The sequence below is a fragment of the Cyprinodon tularosa genome, unplaced genomic scaffold (genome assembly GCF_016077235.1).
Source record: "Cyprinodon tularosa strain WSP-4 unplaced genomic scaffold, ASM1607723v1 ctg534, whole genome shotgun sequence".
Lineage (NCBI taxonomy): Eukaryota > Metazoa > Chordata > Actinopteri > Cyprinodontiformes > Cyprinodontidae > Cyprinodon > Cyprinodon tularosa.
In genome coordinates, this window is record NW_024039268.1 from 25,029 (window position 1) to 51,875 (window position 26,847).

The 26,847-nt window shown below is 41.6% G+C and overlaps 1 protein-coding gene across 15 annotated transcripts in view; it reads right to left on the reverse strand.

The window, feature by feature from the left end:
* Nucleotides 1-26,847, reverse strand: part of LOC119796089 (NACHT, LRR and PYD domains-containing protein 12-like) — a 58,901-nt gene that overhangs the window by 17,332 nt on the left and 14,722 nt on the right. For 5 of the 15 annotated variants that reach the window (XM_038304457.1, XM_038304460.1, XM_038304463.1 and 2 more), the window contains 7 exons: nt 23,528-23,729; nt 18,003-18,122; nt 16,333-16,452; nt 9,946-10,425; nt 8,591-8,679; nt 5,012-6,827; nt 3,109-3,291 (listed from right to left, as the gene is read on the reverse strand). In XM_038304457.1, coding sequence (XP_038160385.1) covers nt 3,109-3,291; nt 5,012-6,827; nt 8,591-8,679; nt 9,946-10,425; nt 16,333-16,452; nt 18,003-18,122; nt 23,528-23,655 — 2,936 coding nt within the window. In that variant the 5' untranslated portion in view covers nt 23,656-23,729. Of the gene's footprint in view, nt 1-3,108; nt 3,292-5,011; nt 6,828-8,590; nt 8,680-9,945; nt 10,426-10,504; nt 10,510-16,332; nt 16,453-18,002; nt 18,123-23,527; nt 23,730-26,847 lie in introns of all 15 variants that reach the window. The other 10 variants (XM_038304468.1, XM_038304465.1, XM_038304461.1 and 7 more) reach the window with 10 other exon arrangements.

Consider the following 26,847-nt stretch of genomic DNA (forward strand, 5'->3'; position numbering starts at 1 on the left):
ATTATCCCGTGTATCCAATAATAAATTTTTATAGATATGGGAGACATGCTTTTTGCTGGGTAGCTGATATTTAGTTACATTAATAAAGTAAGTTTCTATATTTGTTGGAGCATTTTTAATTGCATTTCAGTCTTCATGGTTTATGATGTAATGCCTTATCTGAAAAAACCTGAACATATCATTTTGGGGTATAAGGAATTTCAATTGAAGATATGAAAATGGCTGTAAGCCACTGTCACAGAACAGTCGGTCAATCACCTTTAGGCCTCTGTCTGCCCATCTTTTAAAAGTGGCATCTACTTTTGAAGAAGGGAAGCCTGGATTTCCCCAAATCTGCAGAGCTCGGGATAGAGCAGGTGCCCCTCTAATCCTCTTTTGGACCGCTGACCATATTTTTAAGGTGTCCTTCACCCATACATTTTTTTATTTCCAATTTCCTCTGAGATTGCTTGCTCAAAAACACTATAGAAGGTAGGGCTATGGTCGGCATACAGTTCTGCTCTATGCTTACCCATCCTGTTTCTGTATCATTGTTTATCCAAGCTACTACTGCTGTTAACTGTGCTGCCCAAAAATAGTACTTCATATTCGGGAGGTTGAGTCCACCCCTGTTTTTCCCAAGCATAAGTGATTTAAGCCTCACTCTTGGCCTCCTATTTTGCCATATAGATTTGGATATAAGCCTATCCAGCATATTAAAGGCGGATGTTGGGATTCCAACTGGGAGAGACTAAAACAGGAACAAGAGTCTGGGAAACAGATTCATTTTAACCGCTTCTACTCTGCCCAAAAGGGATAGTGGTAGCACATCCCATCTCGTCAGTTCATTTCTAAATATTGAAAAAAAAAATTATAATTTGTCTAATAGAGCTGTGTTATTTGGGGAGTGAGCATAACCCCTAGATATCTGAAGCCCTGGTCAGATCTGCGTAAGGAAACCATATCATCACGCTTGCTAGGCCAAGTCCCAGATAGCATCATTGCTTCTGATTTGCCATGATTAACTTTATTACCTGATACTATACCATATTCATGAAGTTTTTGTAGGAGAGCTTGGAGTGACTGGGCGGGATTTTCAATAAACAATAAAATATCGTCCGCATAGAGCGCTATTTTGTGTTGACATCCATTCTCTTCTTTTATTCCTGCTATGAGGGGGTTGCTTCTGATTAATTCTGCGAGGGGTTCAATGCTAAGAGCAAACAAAACTGGCAAAAGTGCATCCCCTTGCCTTGTCCCTCGTCCCAGACTAAAGAAATCAGAGCATCGGCCGTTAACTCTGACTCTCGATCGAGGGTTCACATAGAACACTCCAATCCAACTTATGAAAGTTTCATTAAAGCCCATGTGAGCCAATGTTTCCTCCAAAAATGTCCAGTCCAGTCTATTGAATGCTTTCTCAGCATCTAAGCTGAGAAGCATTGATGGACTCTTTCTCCCTTCGGGAACCTGATACAGTCTTAAGTTCTGTCTCCTCTCCGGGTTCTGAAGGTCCTCGCATCGTTCCATAAGTTCAGCCTCACGTTGCAATAGGAAGCAGATCGTTTTTCCATGAACTGCAGTGGTTTCCTCCGTGGTTACAATACGTTCTTCAGCGTCGACTACCCTATTTTCCAGCTTCGTTAGCTGTGCGCTCAGACCTTTAACTGATGTTTCAAGTTTTGTGAATGATTCCTTAGTTTGTCCCTTAAACTCATTCACCTCTATCCTCATCTGTTGTATTTCCCCCTGTATTTCTCAGGTAGATTCGGCGATAGCCTGAAGCATCTTCTCCATATTTTTAACTGCAGCTTCTGGAACTATGTTAGAGCTAGCTGCCACAGACTTAGCAGGTTTGTTAGCTCCGGTTGTTTCAGGCGATTTTTCAGCTCCTTCTTTGTTTCTGTACTGATATCTGGATAGCCTGTCGGTAGCACTTGTCTTTGCTGTGTTGTTGGGCATATTTTTTGCCGAAATTATTTTAAAAGTCGTTTGGCACGTTGGTTTAACAGCAGAGCTTAGAGCTTTGCGTCCTTACACGAACATGGCGCTGCCGGAAGTGGAAATGTTTTTTAATGAGGTTTTAAACAATAAAGCTCCATGTGAAAATGTAACTGTAAAAATAAAATTCATCAGATTATCTTACAGTTCAGAGGTTTTGATATTTATATATTGGATGAAAATAACTATGAGATCATTTATTTTAATGTTCAAAGTGAGATGTTCAAGGAAGAAAAGTTCATTGACAAGTAGAGATTATTTCATCCAGACAGAAATCTGGTTAGCAGCTAATTTATAACATGGAAACTTTTATGATCCTTCCTCTTAAAAGAATCAGAATCGAAAATCGATAGGAACCAAAATCGAAACAACGAATCAGAATCGTAGAAATTCAAATGATGCCAAAGCAGCAAAGGTTACTCTGTGTCTAAATCCCCATGACAACGGCAATGTCAGGCCGTCCCAGAGAGACTTTGTCAACAAACCTCAGGGACATTTGTTACAGCCAACTAACAACTGATTGACCGATATCAGAGACTCACCAAAGAAGCTGTCTGAAAATAAAAAGCCTGTTGAGTTTAGTTTGACATAATTTGGATGAAGTGTGTGCTTTCAGCTTCATTATACCTTAATGCTGATCATTGTAATGTGCAACAATTCATTATAATGACGTCAATATGAGCCCATATTTTTATTAGGAACGCCGTCACCACACACACAATGTGATCTGCAATTAATGTTTAAAACAATTCAGGACGTAACAATAAAACACCCCTAGAATCCATGGAGCACAGAATCTGCTGGAAGTTTGTTCCCATAGCAACTATGATGTTATTACATTCTTTTTCATTTTAATTGTTCCAACATGTTTGTGGTTCTGGTTCTACTCCAGAGGAACCAAACACCATTCTAGATGTGAAGATATGGATAAGAAATGAGAAATAAAGCCATCTTATCTAATCTAGCCGTCAGAATCTTTCCCAAATCAAACTGAAATATCTTCATGATTCAACATAACTTCACTAGTTCTACAATTTTTTTCCATCACAACAAAACCTTTTAAAGTTTGAACAACAGGTAAATAACGTTCAATATTTGATGATGATTGAATAAACAGACATGACCCACCTCAGTTTCTTCACTTTGCAGATTGAACTCGCCAGTATTTCACACAGATGCTTCATTCCAGTGTCTCCAAACGTTTCCTCTCCTCTGATCTCATCTATTATCACTTCAGTCAGATGAAGGTTGGAGTTCAGAGCTGAAGCCACAATTTCACAGTCAGCCTCATTGAGAGAAAAACCACCAAGTCTGTGATTAGAGGAGAAATAAAGTCACTTCTAATGAAATCAGACAATCTGGACGATAAACAAAGACTAAAACATGATGAGCAAACAGTGATGTCATCATCTGATGAACATCTGCTCTTCATATCAAGGCCCAAACCTCTGGGAGGAGACAGAGCGTTTGGGTCAAGCAGCATTTTTCATGAGAAAGCAGTGAAAGTTCTCCCAGTAATTAGAAGAGGCTGGAATGTCTAAAGGGTTAAAGCTCATGTCTCTGCAGGTCTTTATGGACGACATCTAACAGCTTCAACAAAGGCTGCAGATGAAGTGTTGATGAGGAAAATGGTTCCAAACTCTGGAAGCAGAGTTCTCAGAGCTTTGGGAGGATTTGACAGAATCTAGGGCTCCTACAGAAATGACACTTTCTGAAACCAGACAAATCAACACATTTTGGCTCTAATTTACAAACTCAGAGGGAAATCTGTGAAAGGAGGAAAAGTTGGTTCTGGATCCAAACAACTTGTCTCCATGGCAACAGTAGCAATGCAGGGATCGATCTGAATGGTTCAAGTTTCCATTAAAGCTAAACAGGGATTTTATAAAAACAATCAAACAGATCAAAATGGTGAATTCTGAGAAAACACTGATTTTCTACTTTTTTATACTATTTTATACTATTTTTTAATGTGTTTATTAAAGTTTTTCCAAGGCTGCAATTTAAAAAATTAAAATTATCTAAAGCTGTTTTAAGCAAAATTCCTTTTTGTTTACATTCGTGTATACATAATGAAAAAATAAATCTGTCTATGTCTAAGATTTTCTACATTCTGAAGGTTTTCTATTATTTCAATGGAAGATGAAAAGTGATCCAAAGTAGAATATTTTTAAAGTGATCAAAATCTCTAAACACTAAAAGCTCCAGCAGAGCTGTCCGGGAGGAGATGAATGTTTTGTTGGGATCCTGAGGCTTGCCCACCAGAGGGCGCCAAGGATCCCTTCCTGGGGGTTTGTGTTACTGTTGGGATCTGGGGTTCTGTCTACCTTTTCTCCACCAGAGGGCGTATTGGATCTCCTGAAGCTGGAGCTGACTTCACCAGCTGTTCCTCATCTGCTCATCAGGAGACCAGTACTTAAGTGGGCTGAGGACCATGAGGACCTGTCTGTCTAGTCTCCTGACTACGAGTCCTGAACCTGAACCTGATCCATTTTGTCTTCTCTGCTTCCCAGGTTGGACCAATCTAAAACCTGGTAATCTGTCACTCTGATCTCAGAAGAACCCTGGAGAACCAAACCTGTCAAGGACCTGCCAGCCTGCTCTCTGTAGTATCTGGAAGGGAAACTCAAACCTAGTGATCTGCAAGCTCTAGACCAAGCTCAGCCTCCACCAAGCCCTCAGCCTGCCGTCAGCCTCTGAACCCTCCTGGTTCCCCCTTCTGCCGCTCTGCTCAATCTCCAGAACAGTAAACCCAGTCATGACCAGCCCTGGACCTGATTACCCCTGTCCTGTTATTATGCTCTTTATTGATTAAACCTCTGAACTTTTCCCCTGCTTCTGGTTGTGTTTCTGCATATGGGCTAGGAACCAAAACCCATCATGACACATTTAGATGTTTGAATGGTTGAAATGGTCCAAAGGATGAAGGAGGAAATTATAGAGCAAAAATGTCCAGAAGCAACTAGAACCATGAAGACGAACCAGGAGGACAATAGAAATGAATCAGCATCACCCCATGAAGACGACTCACCGAGCCTTTCTGCAGTTCCTCACAGCTGGAATCAGGATACGTCGTCCTCTCTCTGATATGTTGTACTTCTCCAAGTCCAACTGATCCACAAACTCTGACATCTGCAGCATGTGGGCCAGAGCTGAGCCCTGGATCTCTGAGAGCTTCTTTCCTGATTTCAGGAGCTGTTGGATCTCCTGAAATAGTGAGAGGTCCTTCATCTCCATCAGACAGTGGAAGATGTTGATGCTTCTGTCAGTAGAGATTATATCAGTGTTCATCTTCTTCAGATTGTTGATGACTCTCTGGATGGTTCTTGGACTGTTCTCCATCTGACCCAGTAGAAAGTCTAAGAGTTTGTGGTTGGACTCCACAGTGAGGCCATGAAGGAAGCGAGTAAACAGGTCCAGGTGGCCATTTGGACTCCTGAGGGATTTCTTCATGATTCTCTTCATGAAGTCCTTCAGATATGTTTTTTTGAAGATTTTTCCCATTGATCTCTCCATTGACGTTTCTCTGTATGTTTCTCCCAGGAAGTTCTTCACCACCTCTCTGTTCCTGCTGGTGAAACAGTGGAGCATGTAGACTGCTGCCAGAAACTCCTGGATGCTCAGATGAACAAAGCAGTAGACCGGTTTCTGGAAGATCATGGTCTCTCTTTTGAAGATCTCTGTACAAACTCCTGAGTACACCGAGGCCTCTGTGACATCCAGACCACACTGCTCCAGGTCCTCTTGGTAGAACATGATGTTTCCTTTCTCCAGATGTTCTAACGCCAGCCTCCCCAGCTTCAGGAGAACTTCCCTGTCAGCCTCCATCAGCTCCTGTGGACTCGTCTCATGTCCTTCATGGTACTTGTTCTTCTTACTCCTGGTCTGGAACAGCAGGAAGTGTGAGTACATGTCAGTCATGGTCTTGGGCAGCTCTCCTCTCTGTTCTGCTGTCAACAGGTTCTCCAGAACCGTAGAAGTGATCCAGCAGAACACTGGGATCCCACACATGATGTGGAGGCTCTTGGAGGTCCTGATGTGGGAGATGATCCTGCTGGACATCTCTTCATCACTGAACCTCCTCCTGAAGTACTCCTCCTTCTGGGCGTCAGTGAAGCCTCGTACTTCTGTTACCCTGGAAACACAGGAAGGAGGGATCTGATTGGCTGCTGCAGGTCTGGAAGTTATCCAGACCAGAGCCGAGGGAAGCAGGTTCCCCTTGATGAGGTTTATCAGCAGAACTTTGACTGATGACTTCTGTGTGACGTCAGAAACAAGCAACCCATTGTTGAAGTCCAGAGAAAGTCTGCTTTCATCCAGGCCATCAAAGATGAAGAGAAGCTTCCAGAAAGCCAGCATCTCTCCTGGGAGCTTCTGGAGGGTTGGATGGAAAGCATAGAGCAGCGTGAGAAGACTGTGCTGCTGATCTCTGATCAGGTTCAGCTCCCTGAAGGAAAGCAGAATCACCACACTGACATCTTGGTTCTCCAAGCCCTCTGCCCAGTCCAGAGTGAACTTCTGCACTGAGAAGGTTTTTCCAACACCAGCGACGCCGTTGGTCAGAACCACTCTGATGGGTCCATGTTGGTCAGGGAAGGCTTTGAAGATGTCCTGGCACCTGATTGAAGAATCATGGAGGTTCTGGATCTTGGAAGCTCTCTCCAGCTGCTTCACCTCATGTTGGGTATTAACCTCTTCACTCTGTCCCTCGGTGATGTAGAGATCAGTGTAGATCCTGTTGAGGAGGGTTCTACCTCCTGTTTCATCACTTCCTTCAGTAACACATTCATATCTCCTCCTCAGGCTGATCTTATGTTCCTCTAGAACCTCCTGCAAACCAACATCTGCTGAAACACAGAAGAAAAGACGACTGAATGAAAAATAAACTGATATAGTGATAAAGATGGAACCAAACCATCTAGAACATTAGGAGGTGTTATCATTAGAAGGTCTCTTCCTTCACACTATGTGATTCTAAACAATCTGATCTGTCCTCAGAACCAGAATCTTGTTAAATTGTCAGACAACATATTTCTGCCTCTGTTTTCTGCCCTGTATTTGTTCACTGTCAGGATCTGAGTTCTAAAGCAGATAAAATGAAGAAATGCTGACAGAAACATGAATTACTTTCTATTTACTCTACTTTCTATTTTTTACAGATGGACACAATGTCATTGGCTAACTCATTCAATATCTTTCAAATAGCCAGACTAATGTTACACTACATACCCTACTATAGGATACATCGGTGTATATATAGATTTACTTGGTTAGCAAATTGACTGATGGTGAAATTACACAGCCGACAAACAGCTTGTTTTTGCAACTAAATGCTACAAACGTAGGCATTTTACTGCGCGTCTCTGTGGGAGTGGGGAGTACCAGCATGGTGGATGGTGGCTTCACTTTTTTCGGGCAATCAGCAATCCAGTGAATAAATAGGAATCAGTGGTATGCACAGTGAAAAAGCCTGGCCATTAAAACTTAAGTAACAGAAAACCACCACAAAGGGGCAACAGATACAAACTGACAGGAGTCAGAACACTACATTATGATGACAATAAGGGTAAATATAATGAAAAACACTTTTTCATATGCAGAAGTAGCCATACCCTGGAAATATCTCCTTCATTTGACCAGTATCCTATTTATGAGGTAAAAACACATTTAGAACATTTTGGACACATTTTGGCACAGCTGTGGTGAAATCCCAGGTCTGCCTGCCACACTGTTCACTAAAATCTTTGGGGGACATATATGCTTCATTCAATTTAGTCCAAATTAGCTGCAGTTATAGTCAAGATGTGGGTCTATACAGTCTGAGGCTTTAAAAATTTCAATGAGACTTTCATGATGTTTTGCAGTGTTTATCTTTGAAACTAATTAGTCGAAAACCCTCAAAATGTCTGTGTTCTGACTATGCTTAAAAATGTTGATTATGATAAAAATTACTTCAAAAATATTCTGTAATGACTTTCTGTCAGAAATAATATTTTTGCACACTTCCATCTTGGTGTTAAGTGTAATTTAATCAGATATGTAATTTAAGGCAGAAATTGCTCCTAAAACATTCTGGGCTGAAAGGGTTAAACAGCATTTCACACTCAGAGACAGGATTAGATGTTTATAAAGAATAATTAGAGACTGGAAATGACATGGGACTGATTTGGTCCTTTAGAAGATCTTTACAATAATTCCATTATATTTCCATTAAATATAAATATCTATCCTGTAATCAGTGATCTATTGTCAGAGGAAATACAGGTTTCTGCCTCTCAGACTTTCCTTCCCTCTTCTTAGAAAAGCAGAGCAGCAAGTTGCTTTCTCCACCTTTTGGTTTTCATGCATCAAAATGACCTTCAGCTTTAAGGAGATGTTTAGTTTTAATGCATTTAGCCCAAAGGGCTGAAAACAGAACCAGTTCAAAGCAAACCCAATAGGTTGTTGGAATTAACACAGACTTTGTAGATTTACAGTAAATGGAAATACAATGATTTAGTTGGATAATGGATCCCAGAAAGACTTTGAAAAGCTTGAAACTCCAAATCCACCTAAAGACAGAATTGGTTCAACAGAGATGATAGAAGGAAGCTCTGAAGTTCAGTCTTACCTGCTGCACAGCTGCTCTGATTGGCTGTCAGCGGTCCAGCTCCAGGTCTGGGTCTTTCTCCATGCTGAGGTTCGCTCCTCTTCCTCCATCTGTAAAGACATTTCTTCATCACTGAAAGGTTAACTACCAACAGGGTGGGGCTCTCCTACTCAAGATGAAGATGTTCATGAAGGTCCAACACAAACAGAGGACCAGAAGCTGGGTCAGAACCGCTTCTTTGCTACCTGACTAGTTTCTGTCTATTAATGATTCAAAATGGGATAAATGATTCTCCCAATTAGAAGGAACTGGTTTCACTGGGAGCCATTCCCGTATCTCTAACCTGATTGATCCTTCCGGCTTTGTTCTGAGACCCTTCATTTGATTAAGTTGAAGATGAAGCTCATTCTAGATAAACTGTGGAGGGAGTAGGAGTTCAGCCAGTGAGCTGATCTGGAGCACAGAGTCAGTCTGGACCACTGAAACTAGTTCAAACTGGGAGCTGCAGATGAGCTTTTAGTGTTTCTATACCCTTACTGCTGAGATTAACTAAAATGATCGATGAAATATTTATTCTGAGTTCCTCAGATAAACTGCAGCATGAATGAAAGCTGACGGTTCTGCTGAACTCACGGCAAGGAGCAGAGCAGAGAGAGAGATGAGAAAGTTTTGTCTTCCAGCAGATCAGCTCTGAGGTGGGCCCCGTTGGCCCTTCGGCCCCTGTGTTTAGCCGGCCTTGAATCTGACAGGTATGAGGGTGGAGAGAAATGGAAGGACATGCAGCTAATGGAGCCAGAACAGGAACCAAACCAAGAAAATGGGATCGGGGACTATAGCCTCGGAACATGGAGCATCTACTCTACCACTGAACCACCCAGAACCCCAATAGAACCTGAACTGGATCAGAGGCAGAGTGACGCTAAGGTTTGTTTGATGCTGGGAGGAAAGAGACGGCACAGAGCTGCAGATAAAAAGCTGCTGGGAGAGTTCTGGTTTCTGAGCAACATGATGAAGCTCTAAATGGACCCAACCTGCAGCTCCACAGGTAGGACTGTGTGGACAAAGACACCAAGGAGCCTGCTGCAGTGAGGGCTGCTTCTACAGCCAAGTTCCACTTGCTGGAAGGAAACGGAACCATTCTGCTGATTCATGTCACATTGAGTCTCTATCTCTGCTCATTTAAATTAACATTTGAACAACTTCTGGAATTTATTAGGCTGGAAGGAGAGAAAATGACTTTGGACCCGTCAGTAATCTGTTGGATGCTTATAAAAAACCACCAGAACAAAGTCCAAACCAGGAAGATCAACCACTTCAGATTCTAGAGGTTCTATCTTTGCAGAGTCACATCAATCAGTTAGAAACTTGTTTCATACTTCATGTCTGAGAGTCCAGGTTCTGCTCTGAAGTCTGGTGGTTTTTCTATGTACGAGTCACTCCTCATAGATGGACAGCTGGATCGTCGAGATTCTGCTCTGAAGTCTGCTTGTCTTCCTATGAACCAGTCACTCTTCATAGTTAAACAGCTGGATCGTCGAGATTCCGCTCTGAAGTCTGCTTGTCTTCCTATGGACCAGTCACAACTCATAGATGGACAGCTGTATCGTCGAGATTCTGCTCTGAAGTCTGCTTGTCTTCCTATGAACCAGTCACTCTTCATAGTTGAACAGCTGGATCGTCGAGATTCCGCTCTGAAGTCTGCTTGTCTTCCTATGGACCAGTCACAACTCATAGATGGACTGCTGGATCGTCGAGATTCTGCTCTGAAGTCTGCTTGTCCTCCTATGGACCAGTCACTCCTCATAGACAGACAGCTGGATCCTGGAGATTCTGCTCTCTGTCTGTGGTTCTGGCCTCTGAAACACAAACATAATGTTACTCAGATCACATCAATCAAGGAGAAACTCTGACATAAAAAATCAGAGAAGAAGAAACTCTGAACACAAACTGCTGCAGAGAAGCAGAAGGTTTAGAGTTCCAGAGGGAAACATTCAGACGGTTCTGTTGGATCCAACTGAACTTTATCTGAAGAACTGGGTTCTACTGGTCTGGATCACATAGGTCAAAGCAACACCTGCAGGAAAAAAGGCTCATGTCACAATTTAATGGAGCTGATTTGATGAGATTTCTAGGAATGATTCTATAAACTACTACTAAACTATACTCATGGTGACACATGATTTAAGCCCCCCTTTAAGATGACACAATTTCTTACCATTAAACATACTAAAGAAATTGGGTTCCAGAATAATGTAATAATATTTAATTGATATAACAAAATATGTATGAACATTTTATGTATGATGCAAAGTAACCTAAAATTATTGATGTCCACTATAAGGCCGCCTTGTGAGCTTACAAGGCGGCCTTATAGTGAACTCAAGGATTGTAGGTTACTTTGCAGACCTCAGAGCTAATTACTTCCTTAAATAGACTATCATTAAAGAGTTTGGGGTCACACTGAAATGTCATTTTTAAAGCAAAAGCACTGTTCTTTTCAATGGAGATAACTTTTACCATAGTCTTAACTTTAAATAAATACACCCTATACATTGCTAATGTGGTAAATGACTATTCTAGCTGCAAATGTGTGGTTTTTGGTGCATTATCTACATAGGTGTATAGAGGCCCATTTCCAGCAACAATCATTCCAGTGTTTTAATGGTACAATGTGTTTGCTCATTGGCTCAGAATGTTGGGATCTGGAGGTCTGTCCACCTTTCTCCTACAGAGGGTGTTCTAGGTCTCCTGGAGCTGGAGCAGACTTCACACCTGCGGCTCGTTTGCTCATCAGGAGACCAGCATTTAAGGAGAGGCAGAGCAACACTCCGGCGCCAGAGTGTTTGCCAGTTATGGAAGAACCCGTCTGAACCCTGAAACTCTGGAAGAGTTTCTCAGTCTGAAACCAGCCTGTCTGATCTCTGAAGAACTCTGGAAGTCAAATCTGTTAGATACCTGCCTGCCCGCTCTCAGAAGAAACTGAAAGAGAAACACAGATCCGAATCTGCAAGATCACAAACCAAGCTCATCCTCTGCCTTGCCCTCTGCCTGCCGACAGCCTCTGGACCCTCCTGGTTCCCCCCCTCTGCCGCTCTGCTCAAACCTCAGAACAGGTACAGACCTACACTCATTCTACCAGCAAAGATACCTGGACATCTGCTAACCATTCTGTCCCCCTCTGCAGAGAAACCAGTCGCGACCAGTCCTGGACCTGATAACCCCCAGAATCAGTGCTTTATTCTCATTGTGTCAAACAATAAACTGTTGAACTTTTTCCCAGAGTCCGTGTGTTCTGCATGTGGGTTAGAAACCTTAAAACAAACATGACACAGAAGGCTAATTGATGATTAGAAAACCCTTGTGCAATCATGTTCACACATCTGAAAACAATTTAGCTCGTTAAAGAAGCTACAAAACTGACCTTCCTTTGAGCAGATTGAGTTTCTGGAGCATCATTTTTGTGGGGTCAAATAAATGCTCAAAATGGCCAGAAAAAGAGAAATTTTATCTGAAACTCGATAGTCTATTCTTAGAAAGAGAGCTGTTCTTAGAAAAGAAGGCTATTCCATGCGAGAAATTGCTAAGAAATTGAAGATTTCCTACAAGGATGTGTAGTACTCCATTCAGAGGACAGCACAAACAGACTCTAACCACAGTAGAAAAAGAAGTGGGAGGCCGCGTTGCAAAACTGAGCAAGAGGATAAGTACATTAGAGTCTCTAGTTTGAGGAACAGGTCCCCAACTGACATTTTCATGAAATAGTACCCGCAAAACACCAGTGTCAACATCTACATTGAAGAGGCGGCTGCGGGTTTATGGGCTTCAGGGCAGAGTGGCAAAGAAAAAGCCGTATCTGAGACTTGCTAACAATAAAAGAAAAAGATTAAGATGGGCAAGAGAACACAGACATTGGACAGAGGAAGACTGGAAAAAAGTGTTGTGAATGATTAAATTCAAGTTTGAGGTGTTTGGATCACAAAGAAGAACATTTGTGAGACACAGAAGAAATAAAAAGATTCTGGAAGAACGCCTGACACCATCTGTTAAGTGATACAGTTACCGGACTGGCACCAGGTAACCAGCTTATATGCTCTCTCTGGAAACAGGAGAAATAAATTAGACAGGCAATCTCTGAGTCTGTTTCTCAACTTGCTCAGCAGAAAGAGGAAGAGCTGCAGAGCGGAGCAGACTGACGTAAAGCCACCCGGAGCCAGTATAATGTTAACACCACCCCCTGCTGGCAAATTCCACAATTACTCCCGATACCCATCTAAAACGCTTCAGTGTAAGGATGGTGAAAATAGGTTGGTTACCCCCAAACAAATACTTAAAGATTAATTATAAAATTACAAAAAAAACTAGCACAAATGTGATAACATCTTAGTGGGCATCACATAAGCATGGTGGAAGTAATCTGATGGTCTGGGGTTGCTTTGGTGCTGGTAAGGTGGGAGATTTGTACAGGGTAAAAGGGATTCTGAATAAGGAAGGCTATCACTGCATTTTGCAACACCATACCATACCCAGTGGACAGTGCTTGATTGGAGCCAATTTCATCCTACAACAGAACAATGACCCTAAACACACCTCCAAATTGTGCAAGAACTATTTAGAGCAGAAGCAGGCAGCTGGTATTCTATGGGTAATGAAGTGGCCAGCGCAGTCACCAGATCTGAACCCCATTGAGCTGATGTGGGAGCCGCTTGGTACGCAAGAAGTGTCCATCCAACCAATCCAACTAGTGGGAGCTGCTTTGGAAGCGTGGGGGGCAATTTCTCCAGATTACCTTAACAAGTTAACAGTTAGAATGCCAAAGGTCTGCAATGCTGTAATTGCTGCAAATAGAGGATTCTTTGACGAAAGCAAAGTTTGATGTAAAAAAAATCTTATTTCAAATACAAATCATTATTTCTAGCCATGTCAATGTCTTGACTCTATTTTCTATTCATTTCACAACGTATGGGGGTGATTAAGTGTGACTTTTCAGGACAACACAAAATTGTTTGGGTGACCCCAAACTTTTGAATGGTAGTGTAGTTTGATCACTTTTTCCAGAGAAGGAGCCACATAGCAGGTCATTGTAAATCTAAAACAGAGAGTGGAGTTAGTTCCACACAGATGAAACCATCAGTTATCTTGGGGCCAAGATCCATGATCACAGACAGCTCTATCTCTGTTAGTTATTTGAACATTACTCAATTCAATGCAGGGAAAAATACAGGTCAACACAATTACATTTTATTAAGTTGAACCCATCAAATGTATTCAACTTTGGTTTATGTGTGAAGTCAAGTGAGGGGAAAAAATAAAAAAAGACATGCCTACTGTGTTTCACACAGACCTAAAAGAGAGATGGACAATGAAAAAAAAAGTGCTGAAGAGAAAGCCAGACAAAGAGGACGGAAGTTTGGGGATTCTATGATCAGAGATCCTGGTGGAGTTGTGCAGATCTGGATGAATCTGTAGACGGGTGGAGAGGCAGCCCTAAGACAAGCTGTATTGTTGATGAGATCAGACTGCAAGGTTAGCTATGTTCCTCCAGTGGGGCCTCCAGCTCTGCCGGCCCATTATCTCCCATTAACAGCAACACCTGCACTGCAGAGGTGGATTGTGGTGCTGAAGTCTGGCCATGATTGATTTTATGATTCAACTGATTGTTGTTTTGTTGAAACGTGGATTTAAGTGTAAAGTCCAGTTATTAACTCATTTAGCATCATATTAAAAATAATAACAACTTTAAGCTATTTATATTAATAAAATACATATTTATGACTTATATAAAAAAGTAGTATTTGTATATTTAAATAAATGTAAATATGTAATTGTAAATATTTATTTGAAACGTATGTTAAAGTTAAAGAACTTAAAAGGTAACGCCGTTTTTTTTTACTTTGGGCCCTTGATTGTACGTTATTACATCATGTTCTACTCACCCATATGAGTTTTGTGTCATTTGGAGCCGTTCTGAAGATATTCCGTTAGGTCATATCCAAGTAACGTCTTCCTATGGGCAACGAGTTGAAGGCACAAACTAAACTGTTCATAATTTATTATTTATGGTAGGATAGCATTCATAACATGTAGGCGAATCACTGTCCCCTAGACATCCGCAGTTATATTTTTTTAAATTTATCTCTTTTAAAAACAAAGTGCTGTGTGTAGGACGTCATCCGTGCGCGCCGGCTACCATACATTCTTCCTGTCCGCTGAACTGCTGCTAGTTTTTCTCACATGCCTGGCAGATGTTTAGTGCTACTACCACAGATGATCTCGCTCTCCAAATGGAATCGAACTATTCAGATTAGCTAGCCAAATGAATAGAAGGGGTAAAGCGTAGCCGCCTGTGGCCCGGGCTGCCTGTCACAACTCCAGTCCGCCACGTGGATGACGTCGTACATGTGCCGCTTTGTTTTAAAAATATAAGTATAAAAAATTATAACCGCAGATGTCTTGGGGACAGTGATTCACCTACATGTTATAAATGCTGGCATACCATTAAGAATAAATTATGAAAAATTTAGTTTGTGCCTTCAAGTCGTTGCCTCAAGGAAGATGTTACCTGGATATAACCTAACGGAATATCTTCAGAACAGCTCCAAATGACACAAAACTCATTGGGGTGATTAGAACATGATGTAATCACGTAAAATAGAGGGCACAATTAAAAAAAAAAAAGGCTTTTCCCTTTAAGGTTAGTTACATGTTCATTTGACTTTAATTACTTATTGGGTTTGATTCACAGTGGGTTGCTTAGTATTGTTGATATAGTTTATCATTACCTTTGTAGATTGAGTGGAATTAATTTATGTAAACTAAAAATAAAAATTAGTGATATTTTTTTCTTTTGGGTTTGTTTAAGGGTTTTGCTTCTGAACTAATTGTGGATATGTCCTGACACTCACTAAATACATGGAAGACAAATGAAGGAAAACGGCCTGGTCCTTTGAGTGAAAGCACGGTTGATGAAAGTCTGCATCAATTCATCCATCCATTCTTAACTGGGGAAGCTCCACAAGATAGAAAATAACTTGAGAGTATGTAATATTTTCATTTTAAAAGTATTTTTAAACATTGTGTTGAACAGACTGAATAAATTTACACCATACAGATGCATGTGGATTTGGTTCAGTTAGCAAAAATGTATTGGATAGAAAAACTATCATCAAATAAATTGAGTAAATCCAATGACTAATGTTTAGGGGTGTACCAAATACTAGTACTACAAAGCCCAGAAAGTTCTGGACACTGACCCATTGATCACATCTAGCCTGAAAAGGTGAAGAGCAGAGGTTCTGGTCCCTGATATCAGAACCAAAGCTGTTCATCTGATGTGCTGATGTGGCCGTCATTAAAGAACAGAACACAGGACCAGACTCTGAACCAGAGCCTTATAACTAGGAGGATGACCCAAGTCCTGTTGATCTGCTTTTCCCTTTTAACCTTTGGCTGGATCATCAGCCTATTGGATCAACTGGACTTAGTATATACACTGGGTCCAGTGTTCCCAGTCCAGAAGCTTTAGAGAGCATCTCTGAACCTGGTTGTGCCTCAGACTCTTTGTCCTGTTTTCCTCCATCACTGATTCTCAGGCCTTCATTCAAACTCTACTGATTTAGTGACTGACATCCTTCATGTTTATTTAGCTTAAAGCTAAAAGAAAAACAAAACAACTTTGGATTTAGATGCTGAAGATCAATCAGTTCAGAATTTAGAGGTTCTATCTCTGTGGAGTCACATGAATCAGTTAGAATCTGGTTCCTTACCTTATGTCTGAGGGTCCAGGTTCTGCTCTGAAGTTTGGTTGGTTTCCTATGGACCAGTCACTCCTCATAGACAGAGCGCTGGATCCTGGAGGTTCTGCTCTCTGTCTGAGGTAATGAACTCTGAAAGACAAACATGTTGTTATTCAGATCACATCAATTAGTGAGAAACTCTGAAATAAAAACCAGAGAAGAAGAAGCTCTGAACACAAACTGGTGCAGAGAAGCAGAAGGTTTAAAGTTCCAGAGTGAAACATTCAAATGGTTCTGTTGGATCCAACTGAACTTTATCTGAAGAACTGGGTTCTACTGGTCTGGATCACATGGGTCAAAGCAACACCTGCAGGACAACAGGGTCATATCACAGTTTAATGGAGCTGATGACATCAGATTTTGTTGAAAAGTGGATTTGGGTGTTAAGTTCAAATATTAATTTATTTAGCATCAGATTCAGATCAATAACAACTTTAAGCTATTTATATTAATAAAACATATATTTATGACTAATATGGAAAAAAGTAGTATTTGTATATTTAAATGTATGTAAAAATGTAATTAAAAATATTTATTTGAAACATATTTTAAAGTTAAAGAACTTTAGTTACATGTTCATTTGACTTTAATTACTTAGTGGGTTTGATTCACAGTGGGTTGGTTAATATTGTTGATATAGTTTATCATTTCCTTTGTAGATTGAATGGAATTAATTTATGTAAACCAAAAGTACAAATTAGTGATTCTTTTTTCTTTTGGGTTTGTTTAAAGGTTTTGCTTCTGAACTAATTGTGAATATGTCCTGACACTCACTAAATACATGGAAAACAAATGAAGGAAAACGGCCTGGTCCTTTGAGTGAAAGCACGGTTGATGAAAGTCTGCATCAATTCATCCATCCATTCTTAACTGGGGAAGCTCCACAACATAGAAATAACTTGACAGTATGTATTCATTTCATTTCAAAAGTATTTTTAAACATTGTGTTAAACAGACTGAATAAATTTACACCATACAGATGCATATGGATTTGGTTCAGTTAGCAAAAATGTATTGGATTGAAAAACTGTCATCAAATAAATTGAGTTAATGCAATGACTAACGTTTAAGGTTGTAGCAACTACTAGTACTACAAAGCCCAGAAAGTTCTGGACACTGACCCATTGATCACATCTAGTCTGAGAAGGTGGAGAGCAGAGATTCTGGTCCCTGATTTCAGAACCAAAGCCGTTCATCTTGTCTGAGGAGCTGATGTGGCCGTCATTGAAGAACAGAACACAGGACCGGACTCTGAACCAGAACCTTAGAACTAAAGGGACGACCAAAGTCCTGTTGTTCTGCTTTTCCCTTTTAACCTTTGGCTGGATCATCAGCCTATTGGATCAACTGGACTTAGTATATAGACTGGGTCTAGTGTTCCCAGTCCAGAAGCTTTAGAGAGCATCTCTGAACCTGGTTGTGCCTCAGATTCTTTGTCCTGTTTTCCTCCATCACTGATTCTCAGGCCTTCATTCAAACTCTACTGATTTAGTGACTGACATCCTTCATGTTTATTTAGCTTAAAGCTAAAAGTAAAAACAAAACAACCTTGGATTAAGATGCTGAAGATCTATCAGTTCAGAATCTAGATGTTCTATCTCTGTGGAGTCACATGAATCAGTTAGAATCTGGTTCCTTACCTTATGTCTGAGGGTCCAGGTTCTGCTCTGAAGTTTGGTTGGTTTCCTATGGACCAGTCACTCCTCATAGACAGAGCGCTGGATCCTGGAGGTTCTGCTCTCTGTCTGAGGTAATGAACTCTGAAAGACAAACATGTTGTTATTCAGATCACATCAATCAGTGAGAAACTCTGAGATAAAAACCAGAGAAGAAGAAGCTCTGAACACAAACTGCTGCAGAGAAGCAGAAGGTTTAAAGTTCCAGAGTGAAACATTCAAGAACTCTCGTCAAGAAGGCCCAGCATAGGATGTTCTTTCTGCGGCAGCTGAGGAAACTTAAGCTGCCAACCCGGATGTTGGTGCAGTTTTACACCTCCATCATTGAGTCCATCCTCACCTCCTCCATCACCGTGTGGTACGCTGGCGCCACCGCCAGGGACAGATACCAACTGCAGCGCATTGTGCGCTCTGCTGAGAAGGTGATCGGCTGTAAGCTGCCATCACTCCAGGACCTGTATGTCTCCAGGACCAGGAGGCGTGCAGGTCGCATCACAGCTGACCCTTCTCACCCTGGACACAGACTGTTTGAACCTCTCCCCTCAGGGAGGAGGCTACGGTCCATACGGACCAGAACCTCCCGCCATAAAAACAGCTTCTTCCCCTCTGCCATAAGACTCATGAACACTATATGTCAGACTCCATAACCTGCCCATGCCATTCACACTGCTGTATTGCACACTCCTCTATTTGCACTACCTTGTACATTTTACTTTTTATATTTATCCATATTTTTATCTTAAGTGTATATATTAGTATATTTTTTGCATGCCTTATACCCCAGTGTTTTTAGAGATTTTTATAATTTTATTTACTATTTCATATATGTTTCATGTTGCACGACTGTACCACAAAAAATTCCTAGTTGTGAACTTCTTCGCTAACAATGGAAATAAACCCGATTCTGATTCTGATTCTGATTCAAATGGTTCTGTTGGATCCAACTGAACTTTATCTGAAGAACTGGGTTCTACTGGTCTGGATCACATGGGTCAAAGCAACACCTGCAGGACAACAGGCTCATGTCACAGTTTAATGGAGCTGATGACATCAGATTTCTAGGAATGATTCTATAAACTACTACTATACTATACTCATGATGACACATGATTTAAACCCCCCTTTAACATGACAAAATTTCTTACCATTGAATATAACTAAAGAAATTGGTTCCAGAATAATTCAATAATACTTAATTGGTGTAACAAAATATTGTATGAACATCCTTGTGAGCTTACAAGGCGGCCTGAGAGAACTGAATTTTTCTGTTTCATCTCCTGCATTTAATGATGCGTCTGTTTTTTCTGGATCCTCAGAACCCAGTACCAAGCCAAGGTCTAAGAATCAGACTCTCCCAGCGCCTGTCCAAATCTCTCATTTCTCTTCCTCAGAGGGAACGGACGCCGCACCCATGCAAGTTGGACACACTAGGCTATCCCCTGAAGAGAGGCAACAGAGATTTAAGGCTAAACTGTGTCTGTATTGTTGTGAGACTGGTCATGTTATTGCTTCAGGCCCAGCTAAATTAAAAGCCAGGGCCCGTCAGAGGATGAGAGGAGTCTGACGGGCCACCTAAAATCTGAGAAAACTCCTCATTTGTTATTGCCTGCAACTCTGTTCTTCTCTAATCAGAATCTCACCTTATCTGCATTCATCGACTCTGGCTGTGAAAGAAACCCGATTGATTCAGACCTGGTCCAGCAGTTAAAATTGAGACTGTTCCTTTAACTAAGCCTCTCAGAGTATCGGCTATCGATGGAAAGAAGCTTCATCAAATCACTCATCAGACACAACCCCTAGAACTGCTTATCTCTGGAAACCATCGGGAGACGCTTACATTTTTTGTGTTTCCTTCAGCTTGCTCTCCCCTGGTGCTTGGATTCGAGTAGTTGGAACGTCACAACCCCCATATCAACTGGGCTGAACGCCACATAGAATCCTGGTCAACCTCCTGTCATGAATCCTGTCTTCGTTCTGCTGCTCCTGCTATTCAGTCCCCTAGAGGTAGGGGGGAGATGGACTCTCCTGACCTTACTTCTGTTCCTCCCGAGTATCATGATCTGGCACCAGTCTTCAGTAAGGTCAGTGCAACGACTCTTCCACCTCACAGACCATATGACTGCGCCATAGAGTTACTACCAGGAGCTCCTCTTCCCAGCAGTAGATTATATAATATTTCCAAACCAGAGCGTGAAACCATGGAGAAATACAGGTGCTGGTCATAAAATTAGAATATCATGAAAAAGTAGATTGATTTCAGTAATTCCATTTAAAAAGTGAAACTTGTATATTATATTCATACATTACATACAAACTCATATATTTCAGATGTTTATTTTGTTTAATTTTGATGATTACAAATGACAACAAATGAAAATCTCAAATTCATCATATCAGAAAATTAGAATATTACTGAAGACCAATAAAAACAAAGGATTTATAGAAATGTTGGCCAACTGAAAAGTATGAACATGAAAAGTATGAGCATGTACAGCACTCAGTATTTAGTTGGGCCTCCTTTGGCCTGTATTACTGCAGCAATGCGGCGTGGCATGGAGTCGATCAGTCTGTGGCACTGCTCAGGTGTTATGATAGCCCAGGTTGCTCTAATAGTGGCTTTTAGCTCTTCTGAATTGTTGGGTCTGGTGTATTGCATCTTCTTCTTCACAATACCCCATAGATTTTCTATGGGGTTAAGGTCAGGAGAGTTTGCTGGCCAATTAAGAACAGGGATACCATGGTCCTTCAACCAGGTACTGGTAGCTTTGGCACTGTGTGCAGGTGCCAAGTCCTGTTGGAAAATGAAATCTGCATCTCCAAAAAGTTGGTCAGCTGCAGGAAGCATGAAGTGCTCTAAAACTTCCTGGTATGTGGCTGCGTTGACCCTGGACCTCAGAAAACACAATGGACCAACACCAGCAGATGACATGGCACCCCAAACCATCACTGACTGTGGAAACTTTACACTGGACTTCAAGCAACGTGGATGAAGTGCCTCTCTTCTTTTCCTCCAGACTCTGGGACCTTGATTTCCAAAGGAAATGCTAAATTTACTTTCATCAGAGAACATGACTTTGGACCACTCACCAGCAGTCCAGTCCTGTTTCTCTTTAGCCCAGGCAAGACGCTTCTGACGCTGTCTGTGGTTCAAGAGTGGCTTGACACAAGGAATGCAACAGCAGAAACCCATGTCTTTCATACGTCTGTGTGTGGTGGTTCTTGAAGCACTCACTCCAGCTGCAGTCCACTCTTTGTGAATCTCCCCCACATTTTTGAAGGGGTTTTGTTTCACAATCCTCTCCAGGGTGCGGTTATCTCTCTTGCTTGTACACTTTTTTCGACCACATCTTTTCCTTCCCTTCGCCTCTCTATTAATGTGCTTGGACACTGAGCTCTGTGAACAGCCAGCCTCTTTAGCGATGACCTTTTGTGTCTTGCCCTCCTTGTGCAAGGTGTCGATGGTCGTCTTTTGGACAACTGTCAAGTCAGCAGTCTTCCCCATGATTGTGTAGCCTATAGAACTAGACTGAAAGACCATTTAAAGGCTTTTGCAGGTGGTTTGAGTTAATTAGCTGATTAGAGTGTGGCACCAGGGGCCATCAATTTTGAACCTTTTCACAATATTCTAATTTTCTGATATGATGAATTTGAGATTTTCATTTGTTGTCATTTGTAATCATCAAAATTAAACAAAATAAACATCTGAAATATATGAGTTTGTATGTAATGTATGAATATAATATACAAGTTTCACTTTTTAAATGGAATTACTGAAATCAATCTACTTTTTCATGATATTCTAATTTTATGACCAGCACCTGTACATCAACGAGTCTCTAGCTGCTGGAATAATTCGCCCATCTTCATCTCCTCTCTGTGCTGTTTTTTTCTTCGTTGGTAAAAAAGATGGTTCCCTGCGCCCCTGTATAGACTACAGAGGTTTAAATCAGATTACCGTCAAAAATAAATATCCCCTACCTTTACTGGCTTCTGTGTTTGAACCTGTACAGGGTGCTACAGTGTTTACCAAACTCGATCTAAGAAACACCTACCACCTCCTTAGAATAAGAGAAGGGGATGAATGGAAAACAGCCTTTAAGACCCCCTTAGGACAGTTTGAGTACCTGGTCATGCCTTTTGGCCTCACGAACGCTCCTGCCTGTTTCCAAGCTCTTGTCAAAGACGTCCTCAGAGATTTTTTGAATGTTTTTGTCTTTGTCTACGTCGATGATATTTTGATCTATTCCAAGAACCTCTCAGACCACAGGAAACATGTTCGTTTAGTCCTTCAGAGGCTATTGGAAAATAAACTTTTTGTGAAGGCTGAAAAGTGTGAATTTCATCAACAATCTGTCACCTTTCTAGGGTTTGTGCTCGAGGGCGGGCAGGTGAAGCCATCAGAAGATAAGATAAAGACAGTTCTGGAGTGGCCTACACCTGAAAACCGCAAACAACTTCAGAGATTTCTTGGGTTTGCAAATTTTTACAGGAGGTTCATAAGGAACTACAGTCAGACTGCTGTACCCCTCACAGCTCTTACTTCTGTTAAGAAGACTTTCCAATGGACCTCTGAAGCCAAAGATGCCTTTAATAAATTAAAAAGACTCTTTTCCAGTGCCCCCATCTTGGTCCAGCCTGATCCTACGAAGCAGTTCATCCTTGAGGTTGATGCATCTGATTCCACGTAGGAGCTGTGTTATCGCAGCAGTCAGATTCCGACCAGAAAACTCACCCATGTGCTTTTTTTTCACGCAGACTCTCTCCAGCCGAGCAAAATTATGATGTTGGAGACCGAGAACTTCTGGCCATTAAGCTCGCCCTGGAGGAATGGAGACACTGGCTCGAGGGGGCCGAGCATCCAGTACTGGTTTGGACTGACCACAAGAACCTGGCTTATATTCAATCGGCAAAGAGATTCAACCCACGGCATTCAAGGTGGTCCTTGTTCTTTTCTCGTTTTAATCTCATCATTTCCTACAGACCTGGTTCCAAGAACGTCAAGCCCGACTCTCTCTCTCGTCTGTATTCCACCGACCAACCTGAGACACCCGAACCTGTTCTCCCAGCCTCTTGTACAGTTGGAGCCGTTTCCTGGGAAATCACTGATCTGATTAACTCTGCCTTTGCTTCTGAACCCGACCCAGGTAATGGTCCTCCAAATAAAATGTATGTCCGGTCTTCCGTCAGATCCCGCCTCATCCAGTGGATGCACGCAGCAAAATTCTCAGCCCATCCTGGAGTGAGCAGAACCATCGCCCTCATAAACAGACGATTACCCCCCATCATCACCAAGTGCTTTGAGCGGCTGGCTCTCAGACAAATCCCCCCCCCCCAACACACACACACACCCCACACCCCAACATTGGACATGTATTTAGTTTTAAGCTGAAAGAAAAACTAAAGAACTTTGGCTTTAGATACTGATGGTCAACCAGTTCAGATTCTAGAGGTTCTATCTCTCTGGAGTCATTTAGAAACTGGTTCCTTACCTTCTGTCTGAGGGTCCAGGTTCTGATGTGAAGTATTGAGTGTGATCTTTGGTCCAGTCACTCCTCATAGAAGGCCAGCTGCAGCCTGGAGGTTTTGCTCTGTGCTCATTTTGATCCAGATCTTCCATCTTCTGGACTTCAGTCAGTCTGAGAGAGAAACCAGAACCAGTCAGTTCCCAGTGGTTCAGGTCCAGTTAGCGTCCTGTAAAGCAGAAAGCTGATTCCCATCATGTGTGTAGAGGACCAGAGGAACCTGATTCCAGCAGGAACCATCTGGTTCCGTGTATATTTTTAAATGGAGCCCTATCATATGGCTTAGTAGTGTGACTTTAGAATGTGTCACCATTATTATGTCCCTCTCTAATGAAATATAATTAACTGGAATTTGTCTCTATCATAGACCTTCATCTAAATATTATTTTATGACCTGATGAAAGAACTCCTGAAAAGGTGTAATCAGATAAATAAACTTGTATTTAGAACTTTTAACATCAGTTGGGATGAAAAAACAGAACAGAAGGAATGTACAATGAGTAACTGAATTAACAATCATTCAGAATCAGAAGTTGATTTAAATTACTCTAATAAACCTCATGGAATAAAAAAATAATAATAATTTACTCACTGGTCTTACTGATCACAATGTAAGTTTTTTTTTTTTGCAAGAAAATGAACAAAGCAAGTCCAAAAGGGAAAAATACCAGTTAACAAAAGAAATCTCAAAACATCAAGAACACAATTTGGAAAAGGCACAAAAGTATCTGAATTGGTACACTTTATTGTCATTTGATCATTTAGAAAAATGTTCAGAGCGTTTCAATGTTACAATTAAAAAAGTATTTGAGAGATCAGTTACTGAAAAAGTTTAACAAATACATTTCACTTCAGTGTGGAACAGAGTTACTCTAGAAATGCAAAGAGCTAAATAATTTTCTATTTTAGTTATGCTAAATGCTAATGGAAACTTCAAACAAATCTCTCCGGTATTATGGTATTATTTCAAATAAATGTGTTTTAGATATGTCTGCCTATAATACTGGGTCCTCTTTTCTGTTGGACTTCTCCTTCTGAACATACATAAAACAGTCTGTAGGATGTTCTCTAAAAAAGCTACAGATATCAGGTGATCTGATGCATTTTCTGGAGATCATGAATTACAACTAGAACCAGAATTTAAAGAGCGAGATCAATATTTTCAAAATAACATTTTCTGTTTCTTTTTTATGGTCTTTTTCTGATATGAGATGATCTGAAACATTTCAGTCAGTTTTCTTTTTCAGTATAGTAGGAGCAAAGGCTGTTAGCAGGAAAACAGTTTCTAAATGGACTCAGACCTAAAGAACCAGAACAAACAGGTCTTTTCTTGTTCTAAGAAAGTTCCCTAATAATAAGTTTCCAGTTTGCGATAAAGTCATAACAGAGAGCAGAGGATCTTTGTCCTTTTTCTGAAACAGAACCAATCATCATGAACACATTTATTGCTGCTGATACAGTGCCAACCAGAGCAGCAGATTTAAAGAAACCCTCTCTGTGAACAGTAGTGATGTTATGAGATGAGCTGAGGCTTCGAGGCGTGTGTTGAGTAATGGAGGGGGCGTTTCCCCGAAGCGCGTGTCGAGGCGTGATTCATTTAGGGGAGGCGCCAAAATTGATGACGTCCGAGGCCTCGCTACCATGATACCACGCGACCGCTTCGGGAAGTGGTTTGGGAACCGCAAGAATTTTGACAGGCATTTAAACAGCCTCAGTGTTCAGTCAAGATGTGGTAGTTTGGAGGAGAGCTGTTGTCAGCTGGATAGAGTTTGGATAGAATCTAAGAAGAGATTGGTTGGAAAAACAACCAATCCAGTTGCTTAAAACTATTTTGGTTCAATTAAACAATGAAATGATCAAAGTCTGAGCAAGCCACCGGATACAGTTGGTGTGAACACGTTAGTGTTAAATAGTATTTTCTCGATCAAACAACTAACAATATAAGTGGCGTCATCTGTAAGACAGAGACTCCTTCTGCTGAGGTTAATGGTTAAAGTTCCACCTTTGGCTTTTGAAAGTTGTGATTATACTTAGTTATTTTGGCTAATGAGCCATTACATTGGTTTGCCCTAGTAAAAATATAGATTGGGTATAAACGCTGCCAAATTAGGTTGCTTTAGCCAAAAGATTGGCTGAACACAGTTTCCAACCCGATTAAAAAACAAAAAAATGTGGAAAAACTATGTTTGAATAAAAATGACTAATACCTATTGTTTTACTCATCATTGCCCAATTTGCACACTTTCACTGTCTGAGTTTATTTCACTAAAATGGCAGAAAAACTGCAATGTAGATCGACCGGTAAATCAAGAGCTTTGCTTTTTGACTCAGCTCTCTCTTCACCATGACGGACCGGTACAGCACCTGCTTCATGGCAGACGCTGCGCCAATCCGCCTGTCGATCTCCCGCTCCCTTCTTCCCTCATTCGTGAACAAGATCCCAAGATTCTTAAACTCCTCCACTTGGGGCAGGACACCCCCCCCCCCCCCCCCCCCGACCCGGAGAAGGCACTCTACTCTTTTCCGGCTCAAGACCATGGCCTCAGATTTGGAGGCACTGATCCACATCCCCACCGTTTCACACTCTGCTGCGAACCGATCCAGCTAGAGCTGCAGATCACGACCTGATGAAGCCAATAGGACCACATCATCTGCAAAAAACAGAGACGCAATCCTAAGGCCACCAAAACGGATCCCCTCAACACCTTGGCTGTGCCTAGAAATTCTGTCCATGAAGGTAATGAACAGAATCTGTGACAAAGGGCAGCCCTGGCAGAGTCCAACTCGCACCGGAAACGAGCCTGACTTACTGCTGGCAATGCGGACCAGACTCTGACACAGGTCATACAGGGACCTGACAGCGCGTATAAAAGGGTCCGGCACCCCGTACTCCCGTAGAACCCCCCACAGGGCCGCCCGAGGGACACGGTCGAACGCCTTCTTCAAGTCCACAAAGCACACTTAGACTGGTTAGGCGAACTCCCATGCACCCTCCAGGACCCTGCTGAGGGTGTAGAGATGGTCCAGCATTCCACGACCAGAACGAAAACCACTCTGCTCTTCCTGAATCCGAGGTTGAACTATCTGACAGACCCTCCTCTCCAGCACCCCCGAATAGACCCTGCCGGCGAAGCTTAAGAGTTTGACTCCCCTGTAATTGGAGCACACCCTCCGGTCCACCTTTTTGAATAGGGGGGCCACCACCCCAGTCTGCCAATCCAGGGGGACTGCCCCCAATGTCCATGCAATGTTGCAGAGTCGTGTCAGCCAACACAACCCTACAACAT